This window comes from Podarcis melisellensis (assembly GCF_964234715.1).
Source record: "Podarcis melisellensis genome assembly, chromosome: 3".
Lineage (NCBI taxonomy): Eukaryota > Metazoa > Chordata > Lepidosauria > Squamata > Lacertidae > Podarcis > Podarcis melisellensis.
Window position 1 is genome coordinate 43,103,576 of NC_138530.1, and position 18,832 is coordinate 43,122,407.

General features: G+C 40.6%; 1 protein-coding gene and 1 long non-coding RNA gene across 3 annotated transcripts in view; one reads left to right on the forward strand and one right to left on the reverse strand.

The window, feature by feature from the left end:
• Positions 1-18,575, forward strand: part of ADSS2 (adenylosuccinate synthase 2) — a 29,386-nt gene extending 10,811 nt beyond the window's left edge. The window contains exons 2-13 of one of the 2 annotated variants that reach the window (XM_081905840.1): positions 1,517-1,619; positions 2,955-3,023; positions 3,750-3,800; positions 5,550-5,616; positions 8,346-8,453; positions 8,665-8,746; positions 10,343-10,469; positions 10,792-10,946; positions 11,866-11,990; positions 12,491-12,588; positions 14,022-14,171; positions 17,979-18,575. In XM_081905840.1, coding sequence (XP_081761966.1) covers positions 1,517-1,619; positions 2,955-3,023; positions 3,750-3,800; positions 5,550-5,616; positions 8,346-8,453; positions 8,665-8,746; positions 10,343-10,469; positions 10,792-10,946; positions 11,866-11,990; positions 12,491-12,588; positions 14,022-14,171; positions 17,979-18,031 — 1,188 coding nt within the window. In that variant the 3' untranslated portion in view covers positions 18,032-18,575. The remainder of the gene's footprint in view (positions 1-1,516; positions 1,620-2,954; positions 3,024-3,749; positions 3,801-5,549; positions 5,617-8,345; positions 8,454-8,664; positions 8,747-10,342; positions 10,470-10,791; positions 10,947-11,865; positions 11,991-12,490; positions 12,589-14,021; positions 14,172-17,978) is intronic. The other variant, XM_081905841.1, reaches the window with a different exon arrangement.
• On the reverse strand, positions 11,836-17,996 carry LOC309366916. Its single transcript, XR_014166917.1, has 2 exons — positions 17,887-17,996; positions 11,836-12,019 (listed from the first exon to the last, which is right to left on the reverse strand). It is a non-coding gene; the product is annotated as an uncharacterized lncRNA (long non-coding RNA).
• Positions 18,576-18,832: the final 257 nt, after the last annotated feature.

Genomic DNA, 18,832 nt, shown 5'->3' on the forward strand with positions numbered 1-18,832 from the left:
CTATCATTCCATTGAACTCAAGGAATTTCCTTCTAAACAAGAATGCTTAAAATTGCACTGTGTGACTATTGTTCTGTGCTCACTTACCTGTGAATAAACCCCATTGAAAGCACCAGGACTTAGGAAGCACACATAGGGTTGTCCAATTATTTGCTACAAATTATTAGTATTTCTGTGTTAGAATAATCATCCTTGTACTGGTTTACCTATGCATTAGAATAGGTTACAAAATGGTAAAGCTTGGTTGCTTTTTACTGGAATTACCAATTCAGTAATGACTCCTTTGAAGACTTCAGCTACCACCTGTAAAATCTCTGCAGCCCCCTCCTTCATGAGGTGGCGATAGTGCTTGTGCTTTTTCTTTGAAAAATACATAATGCTGAAAGAAGTGGTGAAGAGTGACACACTTTCCTACTTAAGCACTGAGTGTGCCTCAGATCAACACAACAGTGGAAGAGGAAGTAGGGAAAGTGTTGTTCTTCATTTCCTCTTTCATCTCTGTATGGTTTTTAAACCTCAGAACAACACTTGAGCAAATGAGCAGAAAACTGGGAGAAAGGATAACTATCCGGATGGGGGACTGCAAAAGGAAAGTAGAATTGCTGGCAGGAAGCAGGAGGGGGCTGGAAGTTGGGTGACACAGGAGTTGGGGAAGAGAGGCAGGAGTAAGAGAGAGGAAAGGAGAAAGTAGAATATGAAAACCAACACGCACTTTCTTTGGCACATGCATGCACACACAGGTTGGAGCCAGTAAAATGGATCCTCCTGAAAATGTGACATTTGTCTCTTGGTTAACTGAACAAAAAAATAAGAAACCTAGCATTTGCCAGTGCTGCCATGGCACAAAACATGGATCCAAGGCATGGGTTCTCATAATTTTTACAAGGAATATCTTCCAAAATCAAACATCACACTACAGAAGTAAGTTGTGAGTTTTCTTTGTGGCAGTTTTGTCAATTCAAGTGGATTCATTTTAATTTTCTGGCGCTTTGAGTTTTTGGGTTTTTTTTTTACAATCAAGCAGTATATAAATGTTATGAGATATAAATATATTAAATATATAGTTAGCATAACACACTGGTTCTGAACCAGTGTTTCAACTATGACAGTTTATTAAAATATGAATGCTTTAGGAGTAATGAGGTCTTTCATTGGTCAAAACAACTGACTGCACATGACACACAGTGAAGCTTAGTTTTTGCATTTATTTATTTAGAAATAGTTTTTGCATTGTGAATTTGATTGAAAAGTTGTGGGTGTATTTGTAAATGAAAATACATCTTGGAAGCAAGTTTAAATCAATGACCAACCAAGTGTCAATACATTCAAGACGGTTAGTAACAGGTTTGAGATTTGTTGTTTATGTTGCCAAGTTAAGCAAAAAGTAGCTTGATTTGTTTTTCTTCCAAGTAACAGACAGGAACAACATGTATGAAAGGGTTGATAGTTCTAATGTGAGCTTTTAATAAATATTTTAAGAAAAAATGAAGAATAATAAATCCTATCTTACCTGCAGGGAGGCAACAATGCTGGGCATACTGTTGTAGTAGATTCTGTGGAATATGATTTCCATCTCTTACCCAGTGGTATCATCAATCCAAAAGTTACAGCTTTTATTGGTAAGTAGTATTTTTCAGAATATACTGTACCTCTACAGTTTGAAGTCTTTTTTTTGTAATTGTTATTTTATTGAAAATTTTTCAAATATAAAGCAGTAAGTGATACATAAAGAGGAAAAAACAAAACACACAACTGTGTAAAAGGGAAAAAACACATATGAATATATATAAAAATACCCTAACCCAGACATTATTTTATAAATTTGATATTATTATCTTAATACTAATGTAAATATTAATAGCCTACTACATTTTGTATAAATTTGTTCCAAATATTCTTGTATTTATCCAAGCAGAGTCTGTAAGCAGTCCGTTCATAGGTTGCAAGTCTTATCATATTATCAATCCACTGATTAAAGGAGATCATGTCTTTATTCTTCCAGTTTATCAATATCAGCCTCTTGGCTACCATTAGAATGCGTAAAATCCATGTTTGTTGTCCAGTTGTTAACCTCTATATCAGGGGTTGTCAACTGGTCCCTACCGCCCATAGTGGGCATTTCAGGATTCTAGGTGGCTGGTCGGGGGTTCTACGGCACAAACTTAATTCTCCTTCCATTGAGCGCTGGTGAGCGGTAAGGAAATTTTACCATCAAGAAAGATGGTATAAAAAGGTTGACTATCCCTGGACTAGATTATCAGACTAAAATCATCTGGATGTGACCCTGCCCTTCCAAGTAAGCAGGGGTGTCAACTTGAATAAAATACTGGAAGGAGGGCACGGGTGTCAACTTCGGAGGGCAGCCCTCTCAAATATTTTATTTGGGGGGGGGGGCGCAAAGGAACCTTGTCCCCTAGTAGTTGGCTCCTGTGCAAGTAAGTACCACTTCAACCTTGCCTTCCTGGTTAGCGGAGTTTGTAACCCAAAGCATCTGTAACCCAAAGCGTCTGTAACCTGAGGTACCACTGTACAAAGTCACCATTGGATTGAAGCCTTAGACCAGGGGTCAGCAAACATTTTCAGCAGGGGGGCCGGTCCACTGTCCCTCAGACCTTGTGGGGGGCCAGACTATATTTTGTAAAAATAAAATAAATGAACGAATTCCTATGCCCCACAAATAACCCAGAGATGCATTTTAAATAAAAGGACAAATTCTACTCATGTAAAAACACGCTGATTCCCGGACCGTCTGCGGGCTGGATTTAGAAGGCGATTGGGCCAGATCCAGCCCCCAGGCCTACCAATGCCCTAGACCTTAACTGAAAAGTAAGTAATATAAGATATATTTTAGTATTTAAATGCTTTTCCTTTTTGCAAAGTCAAAACTGGGGTTTTTGAGACTTTTAACCTTCTTGTATTCCTCATTGATCACTCCCTTTTCGTGCTTTCCCCAGGAAATGGTGTGGTAATTCACTTGCCAGGATTGTTTGAAGAGGCAGAGAAAAATGTTAAAAAAGGAAAAGGTAAGAACAGCTTTCTAAGGTATCGTAGGGAGATGGTGAGGATTCTCTCGCATTGGTATATAGCAGAACTTGGTAATTACCAATGTGTTTTTGCTCCTGAGTTGCCTGATGGTATCCACTTGGTGCATTGAGGAAAAAAGTAACCAATTCTCAAAGATTTATTTCTTTTGTTCAAAATCCCCCCCCCCCCATTTAATTCTATTTAACACCTTAAAGTAAGTGGTATATGACATACAACACTTTAAAATACAAATACACACTGTATATAATTTTAAAATTTTCAGTGGCCAAGAATGTTGGATTAGTGTTCAGATTATCTAAATGCACCACTTTTTTTAAAGCCACATGATGAAATAGAATTTAAATGGAAGAAGTAATATTAAATAAATATCTAGGGTTTTTCTTGCGAGTTAGAGTGTTCATAAGCCAGTGTTTTATATAGATCCATTTTCAAGATATTGTATGTTTGAGACAAATAGCAATGACTGAAATTTGTTTCGTTTTTCCAAGCTACCTTGAGTTAGTTTTGTGATATTTTCTAAACTGTCTCTTCATTCAACTGATCAAATTAGGCTGTAATCCTTTGCACACTTACTTGGGAGTAAGTACCACCAAAGACAGTGGAATTTTTTTCTCTTTAAAAATGCATAGAATTTTGGCCATTAAAAGTAACCGATTTCTAAATGTGTCCCCCCCCCATAATATTTCTTTTGTTGCTTTTCAAAGGATTGGAAGGTTGGGAAAAAAGATTAATTATATCTGACAGAGCTCATATTGGTAAGTAAAAAATATTGAAATATATTAAATGATTCAAAGTATTTTTTAATCTGTAGCTCTGATTTGTTTTTCATTTGTAAATATCTAGCAATAATATAGGTTAGAATACAAAGGCCTGTGGGGGAATGTTCCATGCACATAGTGGGGCCTTTTGTTGTGCCCACTTCAAATGTAGACTCCCCCCTACATTATTCAACAACAGCTATTGAGAGAACAGCCTCCCAACACAGTAGACAGGGTTCTAAAGCTAGCTTTCTGGTATCAAATACAGTACTGCATTGGCTATCAAAGTGGAAATCAAACACTTAAACAAGAGGTGTTTTCTATCTAAACTGGTAATTGTTTTATAGTAAATGTGTTCTTCCACAAATGAATGTTTATGTCAAGAATTCGTCAAGATGAATGGTTGGAGGATCATCTTATTTATTGACTTATGTATAAATAAATGTGCAGTTCGAAAGCACGCCAAAGTGCAAGTAGATAAATAAGTACTGCTCCAGCGGGAAGGTAAATGGTGTTTCCGTGTGCTGCTCTGGTTCACCAGAAAGCGGCTTAGTCATGCTGGCCACATGACCTGGAAGCTGTACACTGACTCCCTCGGCCAATAAAGCGAGATGAGCGCTACAACCCCAGAGTCGTTCACGACTGGACCTAATGTTCAGGGGTCCCTTTACCTTTATGTCTTCTATACTGCATACTAATGCAATTTATACCAGGGGTGACCAAATGGCAACATGAGCAACAGCTAGCCTGAAGCGTGTCTTTATCCATCTACCTTTTTGGTGTCCCATCAAACAAGAAATGCAAGGGAGGAAGTATCTTGGCTTTCTCTTCCGCACATAAAATGATTTCTACTGCAAGCATCAAAGGTCTAGCAAACTCATAACAGGTGAAGATGGTGGACATTTCCCCAATCTATCCAGTTAAGCTGATCAGGAGACAAGAAAACATTGTGTTACCCTTGGATTGTCCCCTCCTTTGCTGCAAAACACCAATGAATAGCTTGGTTCTTAAGTAGTTTCTCAGGAACAATTCCCCCTCCCTGCCTTAAAACACTAGCAACTGCTGTTGTATCACAGAGATTAACCAATTTAAACAAAGATTGTTAAGCAGTGTAATAAAGTTACCTAATATTGATAAGAAGCAGGGTATGTTAAAACCAGCCTTTTCACTTTAATGTTCGAAATGTGTTTCCACTTCAGATTATTGTGTGTTTATGGCCCCTTTCAACACATGCGGCCATTGACAAAGCAAGTCCACCCTTTTGGTGTATTGCTTTGCTGTCTTTGTCAGTCTTAGAATATCATTGCTGATTAGTGTAAACCCCCCAGTTATTGGGATAACAAGATGCATTCTATGTATTCTATTCAGCCTCTATAACTTCTGCAATATAAGAGAATTTTAAGATGCTTGGAATGTCAGTAGCCCTGGAGAAATGCAAATGTTTTTGAACAGAAAAGGTTTGACTGACACCTCTTGAGTTGTAGCATACTGTAGTGCTTTGTTTGCATACTTTGTTTGCCTTAACTTTAGTCTTCACAAATTGAAGTGCTTTTTCTAAAATATTTTTTTACTAAACAGCTGTATTTTCTCCAGGTGCTTGTTACTTAAAGTTTATATATCTAGTGCAAATGATGATTTCCAAAATACTTTGGCATATATTAATGAGAAATAATAGCTTACTTTAGTTTGGTACTTAATGCAGGTATTAATACAACAGAGTTCATTTTGTACCCTTCAAATTCCTAGTATTTGACTTCCATCAAGCTGCTGATGGCATCCAGGAACAACAAAGACAAGAGCAAGCAGGAAAGAAGTATGTTATGTGTTGTCAAATGTTTTAATTGTAAATACTGGAAGAAATTTTGAGTGACAGGGAGGGCTTTTCAGCCAGTACACTTCCAGAATCTATTCAATAGAGTGTGCTGTTAAGGGTGCTTTGCAGTAAGATTCTTTCTTAATGTTTTTGCAAGGAAATCTGGGACACCTGTACATTCCCACTTATTTGTATGTACTTTAAGACACGTGATTCAAGGATTCAAAATTAGTTTGTTTTCAACCCGAAGGGCACAACAAAATTCTCTTCAGCTTTAGAATACACTTAAGATGTAAGTTTTTGCACAACAGTTTTGTTCTTAAATTGTAAGCCTCAATACCTTTGCAGTTCACTTGGATATATTTTTTGCATCGCATATGTTAAATTCCAAGTAGCAAACCTGTAAAACTGTTGCTCTTCATCACTGATGTGAATCTTGTTCTTCAGCAGGAATGGGAAATGTATCTGAATCTCTGGATCATGTTACAGCATAATGAGTACAGAACATTTTGGGTGTCTTCCAGAGATTCAAGGCTCTTAAGCTCTGTTACCTAATGTGCGTAATGGTGATGTCATATGATAAGGTTATGATGAATGAATTAAGGTCAGAACTAGGAAAATACTAGTGTGTGTTCTTTCTATTTTCCACCCCACACTGATCCATTGAAATGATAGTGGTATGATATTGAATGATTGGGAAACCTTCACACCCTTTGTGAAAATTGAAAAGTCATATCTAGGTTTTAGCACATTTAATTCCTTTGTACATTCAGAATTAGATTGGTCATGGGCAAAAGAGGAAATATTCTTGGCCAGGATCCTGTCAGCCTGTCCTGGGGTGGGACTTGTTTATTTGCATGTTATTTTGTTGGATTATGTATCCTTCCTCAATCATGGTGACGGTGCTAAATCAGTAGATCTAAGTGTATCCCCTCCCTTCTTGATATATTCCTAGGCACTAGTACAACATAAAGATGTTGATTTCATTTCCATCCATGCAGTTAGTATTTTTTAAATTGCACAGCTGATTGTTTTTAAAAAGGCAAGAATCAAACTTGACATATTTCCTTTTGCAAATATGGATGGAATAGGGAAGTATTGAACTATTGATCATGTCTTCTTAAAATAAATCAAAATAATACAAACCTGATTCAAGAGTTCTGTGGTTGTCGTTGATACTTAGGAACAGTATAGCGAATGGACTCTAGAAGTCTAGGTTGTTGCTGTACTTTGACAGGGAATGGACTTGCTGCATTAATGATAGTGGCTCTTTTAAGGAAATTTTTCTCCTTTTGAGAAAAAGTTGGTTGTGTTGTTAACATTTTCCATTTTCCAAAACTTGGCCTGTCTGTATTGTAAATTTGCATATCTGAAGTTTTGCTAGTATCACAAAATGTGATACAGACAAAACAAAATCTGAGTGGGTCATTGTATGAGACTCATAACAGGCTGTGTTTACATTCTTCTCCACTCCCCTCTTCAGCTGTGATTTGTTTACTCTTAACATTGCAAATCTCAACCTGTCCTTGATTGATGCCATTGGCCTGTTTTGCAAACAATACCTAACCATTGTTGATTAAACCTTAACTTAGTGTTGTGTGAACCTCCCCAACAGCTTAGCTATGGTTTGTTCACTGCCATCAAATCACGATCTATAATCATGGTTTATTGGTTGCTTATGAACCTTGATTTAAATTATGGCTTGCTGTTACATATGAACCCAGAACCCTTCTTAACAATGGTGTATTTGCTCATCCCACCCTAGATTTTCACCAGACTACTAAAGGCTTGAGGCAAAAGCAGCTGGAAAACAAAACAAAAATTTGGGAAACATTCCATGGTTGGTTTGAACATCTGTGGGACAACTTGTAGTTTGTTAAACCAATTGTTGGAGTTGTCTTAAGACCTCTTGCTATGACAGAAGGACCAATTAGCCTTGGTTCAGGCAACACAGTTCTAAGACAGACTTTACAGTTAGGCATCCAAGATCCTTGATTCATAATTTGACCAGGAATAGGTTTCCTCAATTCTATGGGCTTTCTATGGCATAGAGCAGTTTCATAGCCTTTGGGTGGAGATAGGCAAATGGCTTATCATGTGCAGTAGCCATGCTGAGAAGAAGAGTATAGTGCAGGTCATATAACAGGAAATAATGAGCTCCTTACTACATATAACCGTGGTCTAAAAGCATAAACTATTCTGACCACATTGAATAATAGTGTTGTTTTTGTTTAGTCTCAGTTCTCAGCTGTGTTCCACCACGTTTGAGATATACCCTGTATGTTGCTTTACTTTTAAGTAAGCTCTTCACTCTTAGCATGCTAAGATTCACACCACTACAGTCTCTGTTAAGAAAATTCATTGAGATTTGCACAGAAGAAATGCATATGAAATACATATAAACAATGTGATATGTTCGTTCATCCTTTAAGGTAAATACTAAATAATGTTTAGACTGTACCTTTTTAAGTATTTTGTATATCAGCATTACAAGTAACACTTCTGAGGATGTTTTGCACCACCTGCCAGTCTTCTGTTTCTTCTTAATCTTCCCTCTTCTCCTGGGTGCCCACTGGGGGAAATGTTTGACCTCAGTGAATGATAATTTTAAGTATGTACAACATACTTCCAGAGTAATTTTATTTTTAGAAACTTAACAACAACCTAGTTGAATTGATAGTCACAGATTGTGTAGTATGTGTATGTTTTTTTATTTTTGTGTTTTAAAGCTTGGGAACTACAAAAAAGGGAATTGGTCCAGTGTATTCTTCTAAAGCAGCTCGAAGTGGGCTCAGAATGTGTGATCTAGTTTCTGACTTCAATGAATTTTCAGAAAGGTAACCACTTCTCTAGAGTAATGTAAATATTTCAAATAAATTTATTACTAGGGCTTGTATATTCTGATTTTCATATTCTAAGAAATCCCTTACTGGATCTCTCATTTGTGAGTCTGTTTTTGTTTTCACATGTGTTAAGTTAAAATTTTTATCAAGGCTTTTTAAAAAAATGTTGCAAGCATAATTTATTTGTACTTATTTTACTTTTTAGATTCAAAGTGTTGGCCAACCAGTACAAGTCTGTTTACCCTACCTTAGAGATAGACATTGAAGGAGAATTGAAAAGACTGAAGGTAAACTATAGAGGAGTTGTGAATTATTTGACATAATTGATATATATATACAGATGGATTTATCTTTGTATGTTTCTTCTGATAAAATGATAAAGAAACACTGCTTCTGGCACACAAGCAGCAGTCAGTTAACTTATCGCTTTAACTAGCAAATTGCCTGCATTAGGGTTATCATAAGTCAGAAACAAATGGCCCAGTAGCTTTATCACAGTGGTCAGTTATTTACTGAATTAAACCTGTTTGCTGAATCTTAGATTTCATGTAGAAAAGGAATCCTGTGGTCTTTATCTTTTAGAAGCTCATATTCTACATTGATGTGACAATTCTCCTGAGAGCTAGTGTATAGCTTGGTAAAGGTTTGTGCCCTACATCAGAAAATCATTGGTTAAAGCCTTTTTTGCATACAGTCATTCTTGGTATTAGGAAAATATATGGATCAAAACACATTTTCTCTCTCTTATAGTATTGGAACTCAGGGTCACCCAGTGAACCTTGACATGACCCCAACCCTGAACATCACAGTAACCTATGCCTGTACAGCAATACAGACAATTCATAAGGCAGAAGCTGATTGAGATGTAATGGAGTGCTAAACTTCATGCCAGAGGACTAGACCTGTAAAGCTTTCTGCTCTTCAAAAAGTAGGCAGAACTTAGGAGGGATAGTCTGGCCCAAGGGAAATGGATAAAAGGCATACTTTAGTCATATTCAATTGTTAGTTTCCCTGACACAGGTAGAATCACATGAGAAAAAACGGGACAGGTGTGCTACCTGTTACCTTTGTTGACCCATGATGCCTGCCCTTGCTATTTTCCAGTCATTGCAGTAGGGAGGCTGCCATACTTATACCTGTGAGATTTAGAATTCTGCTTATGCAGGGCTCTCAATTTCACAAGGGGCCTACTAGGTCCCGCAGGTGCCCCACTGCAGATATCTGCACTCCAGGCAGAGGAGGGTAATAGTAGTGACCAACACAGTGAACTGACTAGCACATTCATTTCTACTCTTGCTCTTACTCAGGAGCATCCACCTTGCTCTACTGACTCTCATTCATGAAAAGGTAGTTCTTCACGCAGTGCATAGCTCAGTTGAGGATTCTGCTGTCGCAAGATGTGGCAGTGACAGTGGTAGACAAATTTTGTGGAGCATAGGTCTACCAATGCTATTAGCTGTGGTAGCTAAATGGACGCTCAAAATTCACAAATAGTGTATGCCTAAATAGTGCTTGCAGGGGGGACAAAGAGGGGAAGACTTTTTCTTCCTGCTCTCTTTGTGATCTTTCTGCAGATATTTGGCAAGTGTTAGAAGCAAGATAGTGGATTAGTTGTTAGACTCTTGGTCTGATCCAGCAGGACTCTTAATAATTTTAACTTGAGAAAGAACTAATGAATGACATCTATATGCTTTGTTCTTATGCACATTCTCCTTGACACAAAGAATAGCTTATAGTTGACATGGCTAATAAATAGCAAATGACACTTTTATTGTATTATAAGACAGAATAATTACTTGCCTGCCTATTTAGTAAAGTGTCTACAGTGTGTTTTGAAGATTGTAGTTTACTACATTCTAATCTCTAGGACATGTTTGTCTTAGGGTTACACTGAAAGGCTCAAACCAATGGTGCGAGATGGTGTATACTTTATGTATGAAGCTTTACACGGCCCACCAAAGAAAATTTTAGTAGAGGGTGCAAATGCAGCACTACTGGACATTGATTTTGGTATGTATAAAGTCTTTTTTTTATCATAGTCTCAATGTGTGAGGTACTTGTCACTTGTCACATGTATATTTGAAGGACTGTGCAGAATATAGCTGTTTAAGACTGGTTGCATTATAGTCGTTCTTGTACATTGAATGTTCATTGTACATCTTGGCATTGAAACTATACCACTATTTTTAAGGGTGTGTTGTCATTTTAAATAACAACCAGTGTTACTTGCTATTCAGTTACCTTTCAGTAGAAAGATGCAATGATAATATTTTATATAATTGTGCTACTCTTAGTTCATTCCTATCTTCTTTTCCTTGCCCTTCTAAAACAGGAACTTATCCTTTCGTGACCTCATCAAATTGTACCGTGGGAGGTGTTTGCACTGGCTTGGGCATGCCACCACAGAACGTTGGTGAAGTATATGGAGTTGTGAAAGCATACACAACTAGAGTTGGAATTGGTGCCTTTCCCACAGAACAAGACAATGTAAGTATAGCAATTAACATTAATGTGAGTTATTCGAACAAAGTAAACGAATGTACAGTTCTCAGAAATATTATTTAACACAGTGGTCTTCCAACCCTTTCACACCTGGGACCCACCTTTAATCCAATATGCATTTGGGGACCCATATCCTTTTTTAAAAAAAACCCATATATTTGTATGGTGGTAGTGCTTTTGTTACGACCCACCTCAGAACAGGTTGTGACCATGTAGTGACTCCTGACCCATCAGTTGAAGACCAGTGATTTAAGGTATGCATGGCTGTACTCTCCCAGGCATCAGATTCTGTATACCACATACTTTAAAGTGCTGCTGCTTTCTGTCTGAAATGTAAGTTTCTCAGTCCACAGATCTGCTGCCTGGGTGTTTATATGTGCTTTTAAAAAGTTTTTAACTACTGCTTATTCCTCAGTCCTGCAGAGCCTATATTTCTGTCGGAGAGCAAGCTGAATTCTGTTCTTGCTCATGAATCAGCAGCAGAATTGTTAACTAAGTTCCAGTTGCAGAATCTTTATTACTAGTGACGATGCACGTGAACCAGTTTGCCTTTTTGATTCCAAGCTGAATTAACAGGACTAGCAATTTAAGATTGCCAAGGATTTCAGAGCTTCACAAACAATAACTGAGCTACAACACTCCTGTGAGGTAGCAGGTAGGCATTATACAATGGAATCAACATGGAGTGTTGAGAAAATGGCCTGCTCAATGGTATTTTCACATTGATAACCTGGCATTAAAGGTGGCTCCTGTACTTGTATCTTCATCCTTGTTAAAAGTTTTGTGCACTATGTGGGGTTGGAAATGTAAAGTATATTTTGTTTTCTGTTGTCAGTAAATTGTGTTTACATAGAAATGAACAATATTACTCCAATGTATAACATGACAATATTCTGTTTCTTAGAAAATTGGAGAATTACTGCAGACACGTGGGAAAGAGGTTGGTGTGACCACAGGTCGGAAAAGAAGATGTGGCTGGCTGGATCTTGTGTTGCTTAGATACGCTCACATGATCAATGGATTTACTGCGTGAGTAGTTTGTAGTGGTAGCAAGTGCACTGTAATAGAGTATAATACTTTGTAGAAACAATACGAAGTAATGGGAATGAAACTAACACCCTTCAAGTAAAGAACAATGTTTTAAAGACTCACTGTGGAAGACAAAATGGTTTTTAAAGTCACAGTACTGATGTAAGACTTGCCAGCTGCCATGCTAATAACTATGATACCCCTTCTGGAAGAAAGTTACCGGTATCTGATGTTAAATGCTCATAGTCTCTCTCTCTTTGGCTTTTATTCTGGAATTCCAGGGTTTTCCCAGGTTACTTTTTTTTAGTCTATAATTTTAAAGCAAGATGTAAAGGTAGGCTGTCACATATACATGGGTAAGCGTGGCTTCGAAGACTAAGCAACCATGTCAGCCCTAGTGATTTATATCTTTCTTTAAAAATAAACAAATTTACTTCCTAAGATTATAGTTTATATTTGTCTATGCCTAACTAACACATCAATATTTTATTTTAAAACAGATTGGCTCTTACCAAATTGGATATTTTGGATGTATTTCCAGAAATTAAAGTTGGTGTTGCTTACAAAATAAATGATAAAATCATACCTCATTTTCCAGGTGAGTGCGTATGATCATGTGTGTGTCCATACTATAACTTTTCCAGTGGTATATTTAATGCTAGATGTATCCCCTCACTATAGTGTAGGTTCACTACTGTTGTTTTTTATTGTTGCTTCTGTTGTAATTTATTCATCAGCTGATATAAAAGCCACAAGGCAAACTGCAGTATGTAAAATTTGATTTGTACAAAATTACGTGAAATATTATTTACACAGTAAATAATACTTAAAATAACAGAATCATAAAATTGTAGAGTTGGAATGGACCTTGAGGGTTCTCTACTCCAAACCCCTGCAGTGCAGGGGTCCTTTGCCCAATGTGGGGCTGGAACCCATGAAACTGAGATTAAGTGTCTCATGCTGTACCAACTGATCATACATTACTGCTCAGAATAGTCAGAGTGGAATTCAACATTGCACTCTTTCAGTCGTTCTGTCTGTGCAAGTATGGCAGATTGCCAAATGGAACAATCCTCTTTCTCTCTCCCCACTCCCCTCTTCTGTGGGATCTTCTGACACCCCCCCCCCTCCGATTTTGGGGAGTGCGGAGGAGAAACCATGTTGGACAAGCTGAAATCATGGTACAAGGCTTCCACTGATGGAGCTTGTTAGATGAATCCCCAAAACTCCACTGACCCCAAACAAAATGAGCATGATAACTATAAAATTAACTAATGGGGGGGAAAATGCTCTAACAAGAACACCTGAGGTATTAGCAATTAAATGTCCAGGAGAATACTTTGCCTAGTTCCTAAAATATGTTAATATAAGTACTAAGGGAGGCTCTTTGGGAAGAGCACTCTATAGTTAGTTGCCCTTAATTCCTCCATAGCAGAGTGGGGAACATCTGACCTCCAAGCTTAGATTTTGACTGCCAAACCTCTTTATTTGGCTCCTGAGGCTATTAAAAAAAATAAAATCAAACCCACCGGACCTACACCTGACATCATATGTGGTATCGGGTGTTAAGACAGAGATACAGCTGCGTTGCCTACTTGTACAGCTGATACCTGGATAAAGCAGGATTAAAATTTTGCGTGAGGAGTTCAGCCCTGCTGAACTTCATAGGAGTTTCCCTCCCCATGGACCAACTTTGACAGGTTCGCCAACCTTTTATGCGTGGTGGTGGAGATTAAGATCTGGCCTCTGGACCCAAAAGGTTCGTCATCCCTGCTTTATAGGGAATCTGTCATTTCCATCACAGTAGTTAACTTCCTTTCCCTATATTTCACCTATGTAAAGGATTTTGGGATGGCTGTTAAGTTGGTTACTGAGCTGTTTTGCACAGCCATTCTTTTGTTTCTTCATCTTTTATTCCTTTGGGTGACTTGAGGTTGTAAAATTTGCTTATCTGAATGATTAAACAAGTCTGATATTATTGTCAACAGTAAAATTATCTGTTACAGTGCTTCTTCTTTTTTTTAAATAAAGCAAACCAAGAAGTCTTAAATAAAGTAGAGGTTCAGTATGAGACCCTCCCAGGATGGAACACAGACATATCAAATGCAAGGACTTTTGATGAACTGCCTGTAAATGCACAAAACTATGTTCGATTTATAGAAATGGAACTAGGAATTCCTGGTAAGCAAAGCAGTTTTTAAAAAATGTTTTCAGGGATCTATTAGAAGCAGAAGTACTTCTAAGGAAATGCTTTGTCATTGAGAGTACAGTGGTACCCCGCAAGACGAACGCCTCGCGAGACGAAAAACTCGCAAAACGAAAGGTTTTTTCGTTTTCGAGTTGTCTCGCAAGACGAATTTCCCTATGGGCTTGCTTCGCAAAACGAAGCTTGCCCCGGGGACAGCGGGTTTTCTCTTTTGAAGCAAGGGGCGGCGGGGAGATCGCTTCTCCCCACCGCTCCTTGCTTCAAAAGAGGTCCGGGGGCAGCTCTTCCCGCTGCCCCCGGACCTCTTTTGAAGCAAGCGGCTGCGGGGAGATCGCGTCTCTTCGCAGCCGCTTGCTTCAAAAGAGATCCCGGACCTCTTTTGAAGCAAGCGGCTGCGGGGAGATCGCGTCTCTCCGCAGCCGCTTGCTTCAAAAGAGATCCCGGACCTCTTTTGAAGCAAGCGGCTGCGGGGAGATCGCGTCTCTTCGCAGCCGCTTGCTTCAAAAGAGATCCCGGACCTCTTTTGAAGCAAGCGGCTGCGGGGAGATCGCGTCTCTCCGCAGCCGCTTGCTTCAAAAGAGATCCCGGACCTCTTTTGAAGCAAGCGGCTGCGGGGAGATCGCGTCTCTCCGCAGCCGCTTGCTTCAAAAGAGATCCCGGACCTCTTTTGAAGCAAGCGGCTGCGGGGAGATCGCTTCTCTCCGCAGCCGCTTGCTTCAAAAGAGATCCCGGACCTCTTTTGAAGCAAGCGGCTGCGGGGAGATCGCGTCTCTCCGCAGCCGCTTGCTTCAAAAGAGATCCCGGACTTCTTTTGAAGCAAGCGGCTGCGGGGAGATCGCGTCTCTCCGCAGCCGCTTGCTTCAAAAGAGATCCCGGACCTCTTTTGAAGCAAGCGGCTGCGGGGAGATCGCTTCTCTCCGCAGCCGCTTGCTTCAAAAGAGATCCCGGACCTCTTTTGAAGCAAGCGGCTGCGGGGAGATCGCGTCTCTTCGCAGCCGCTTGCTTCAAAAGAGATCCCGGACCTCTTTTGAAGCAAGCGGCTGCGGGGAGATCGCGTCTCTCCGCAGCCGCTTGCTTCAAAAGAGATCCCGGACCTCTTTTGAAGCAAGCGGCTGCGGGGAGATCGCGTCTCTCCGCAGCCGCTTGCTTCAAAAGAGATCCCGGACCTCTTTTGAAGCAAGCGGCTGCGGGGAGATCGCGTCTCTCCGCAGCCGCTTGCTTCAAAAGAGATCCCGGACCTCTTTTGAAGCAAGCGGCTGCGGGGAGATCGCGTCTCTCCGCAGCCGCTTGCTTCAAAAGAGATCCCGGACCTCTTTTGAAGCAAGCGGCTGCGGGGAGATCGCGTCTCTCCGCAGCCGCTTGCTTCAAAAGAGATCCCGGACCTCTTTTGAAGCAAGCGGCTGCGGGGAGATCGCGTCTCTCCGCAGCCGCTTGCTTCAAAAGAGATCCCGGACCTCTTTTGAAGCAAGCGGCTGCGGGGAGATCGCGTCTCTTCGCAGCCGCTTGCTTCAAAAGAGATCCCGGACCTCTTTTGAAGCAAGCGGCTGCGGGGAGATCGCGTCTCTCCGCAGCCGCTTGCTTCAAAAGAGATCCCGGACCTCTTTTGAAGCAAGCGGCTGCGGGGAGATCGCGTCTCTCCGCAGCCGCTTGCTTCAAAAGAGATCCCGGACCTCTTTTGAAGCAAGCGGCTGCGGGGAGATCGCGTCTCTCCGCAGCCGCTTGCTTCAAAAGAGATCCCGGACCTCTTTTGAAGCAAGCGGCTGCGGGGAGATCGCGTCTCTTCGCAGCCGCTTGCTTCAAAAGAGATCCCGGACCTCTTTTGAAGCAAGCGGCTGCGGGGAGATCGCGTCTCTCCGCAGCCGCTTGCTTCAAAAGAGATCCCGGACCTCTTTTGAAGCAAGCGGCTGCGGGGAGATCGCGTCTCTCCGCAGCCGCTTGCTTCAAAAGAGATCCCGGACCTCTTTTGAAGCAAGCGGCTGCGGGGAGATCGCGTCTCTTCGCAGCCGCTTGCTTCAAAAGAGATCCCGGACCTCTTTTGAAGCAAGCGGCTGCGGGGAGATCGCGTCTCTCCGCAGCCGCTTGCTTCAAAAGAGATCCCGGACCTCTTTTGAAGCAAGCGGCTGCGGGGAGATCGCGTCTCTCCGCAGCCGCTTGCTTCAAAAGAGATCCCGGACCTCTTTTGAAGCAAGCGGCTGCGGGGAGATCGCGTCTCTTCGCAGCCGCTTGCTTCAAAAGAGATCCCGGACCTCTTTTGAAGCAAGCGGCTGCGGGGAGATCGCGTCTCTCCGCAGCCGCTTGCTTCAAAAGAGATCCCGGACCTCTTTTGAAGCAAGCGGCTGCGGGGAGATCGCGTCTCTCCGCAGCCGCTTGCTTCAAAAGAGATCCCGGACACCTGCCCCAGCCGCCGGGCTTCGTAGCGCTGCTGCGAAGCCGGGCGGGGGGGCGGGAACACCTGCCCCAGCCACCCCGCTTCGGAACGCTGCTCCGAAGCGGGGTGGGGGGGCGGGAACACCTGCCCCAGCCGCCGGGCTTCGTAGCGCTGCTGCGAAGCCGGGCGGGGGGGCGGGAACACCTGCCCCAGCCACCCCGCTTCGGAACGCTGCTCCGAAGCAGGGGGGGGCGGGAACACCTGCCCCAGCCGCCGGGCTTCGTAGCGCTGCTGCGAAGCCCGCGCCCCCCAGCCTTCAGAAGAGGTCCGGGGACAGACTGTCCCCGGACCTGGTCTGAAGGCGGTTTCCCTAGGAACGCATTAATTGATTTTCAATGCATTCCTATGGGAAACCGTGCATCGCAAGACGAAAAAACCGCAAGACGAAGAGACTTGCGGAACGAATTAATTTCGTCTTGCGAGGCACCACTGTATTACTCATCACTATGTAACTGCCGGTTTGTAGACTTGAAACGTGAAACATCATGATTGGTAAAATTGCTCTGAGGGTCTGTATACTGCTTCACAGTAATTCATAATTCGTGTAGGTAACTATTTCTAGAACTAGTCATTCCTGAGAGTCACACTCAGTGAAAGAGATAAATCAAGGAATCTGAAGTCTTGGCTTTCAAGCTAGTGACTAACATAGTGGATAACATTTCTGTTTCATTGTAAACCTGTTCGCTTGTTTCCAGATCACTTCATGGTCTTGAGTCCTGAAAATGAAATTGTTTTAACTTGAGACGTTAATTTAAATAGATTTGGAAGAGCCTTTCGAATCACCTTGAGTAACTAGAGAATAAAATTCTGTAATTGCTGTTCTCTAAGTAGTATTTTCTAGTTGTATGTGTTAGATTACGCTCCTAGCTTTGCTAAGTTTTTACTTGTGATAGTTCTGATATTTTGTATCCTGATTCTGGTTAGATGTCATTGTTAAAACTGAAAAAATAGAAATAATATTAAAAAGGGAATGTTTTAGTGAAATATACCGAGATTTTGTGCATTATATCTTGGAGGGGAAATGCCAATTACTGATTTGAGTGAAATCAGTAACCAATTCTGTAATGCTTTTCAAAATTGCTTGAAAAGCTTTTGCCTTAGGGGAACAGAACTACTGACATCAGGTAAATAACATTAAAGAGCAGGATATCACACAGTTAGCTTTAAGTAGCTGCATGACAATTGAAAAACAATTATTTTGGTAAGTCTTTGAAAGTATCCATAGAATACAGTTCTGTATGCACTTACCTTGGGAGTAAGACTCTTTTGAGTAGACAGGTGTAGGATTTGCACTAGTATCCTAAGTCATCTGTTCCTGCAAAGTGTCATGCAAAATATATTTTTCTTTCTGCAGTTAAGTGGATTGGAGTAGGAAAATCCAGGGAGTCGATGATTCAGCTCTTCTAAAGATACTAGATAAATGGAAGAAAAGAAAGCACACTCCACAAAGAGACTGTCAATTCTTATATCTATTATTCTTAACCTAAGCAGCAATGATTTTTGGAAATTGGATATTGTATTTAAGAGCTAAAGATGGTCTGGACAAATAATTGTTACTGCTGTAAAAGACTTTGGCAACTATCAGTATCACTTCACAAATTCCAGGGCATTTGTCACTATTGCCACCATTTGTCAAGGTGCCACCAGATTTTTTTCTCCTTCAGATGTTTCTCCCAACACTACCTTTCTAAATCAAAGGTTGTACATTACTTTCATGACCATATGTCTTTATTGTCTCTGCTTTTGGTGGTGTTACTTCCTGAAATTTTAGATGCTTAAAATAATTAATGCAGTTTTGCACAGAGTTTTACATCCTCATTTGTACTCCTAAAGCTGTTGTTACCTGTATGGCTGCTGTAGTAGTGTGTGATTAAAGAGAGGGATGATTTTATAATGATGAAGAAAACCCTTTTTTGTTACAGGTTTTTATTAAAACTATTATGAAATGATAGCTTGGAAGGGATGTTTAATATGTAAACAGTGCAACAACTTAAATTATAAAGTAAGATACAGAAAACATATTGTAGGTCTATTATACTCACTACTGAAAGGAGTTCATTAATACATTTTTAGCTGTTATGATACTTCTGCGTTTAAGCTTTTAACAATCCAATTCAGAATTCAGCCATCTCTGGTGTATAACTCTACTAAATATGTGAGCTGCATTTACGTTTTTATTAACTGGCATTTTGTATGAGATAACAGTTG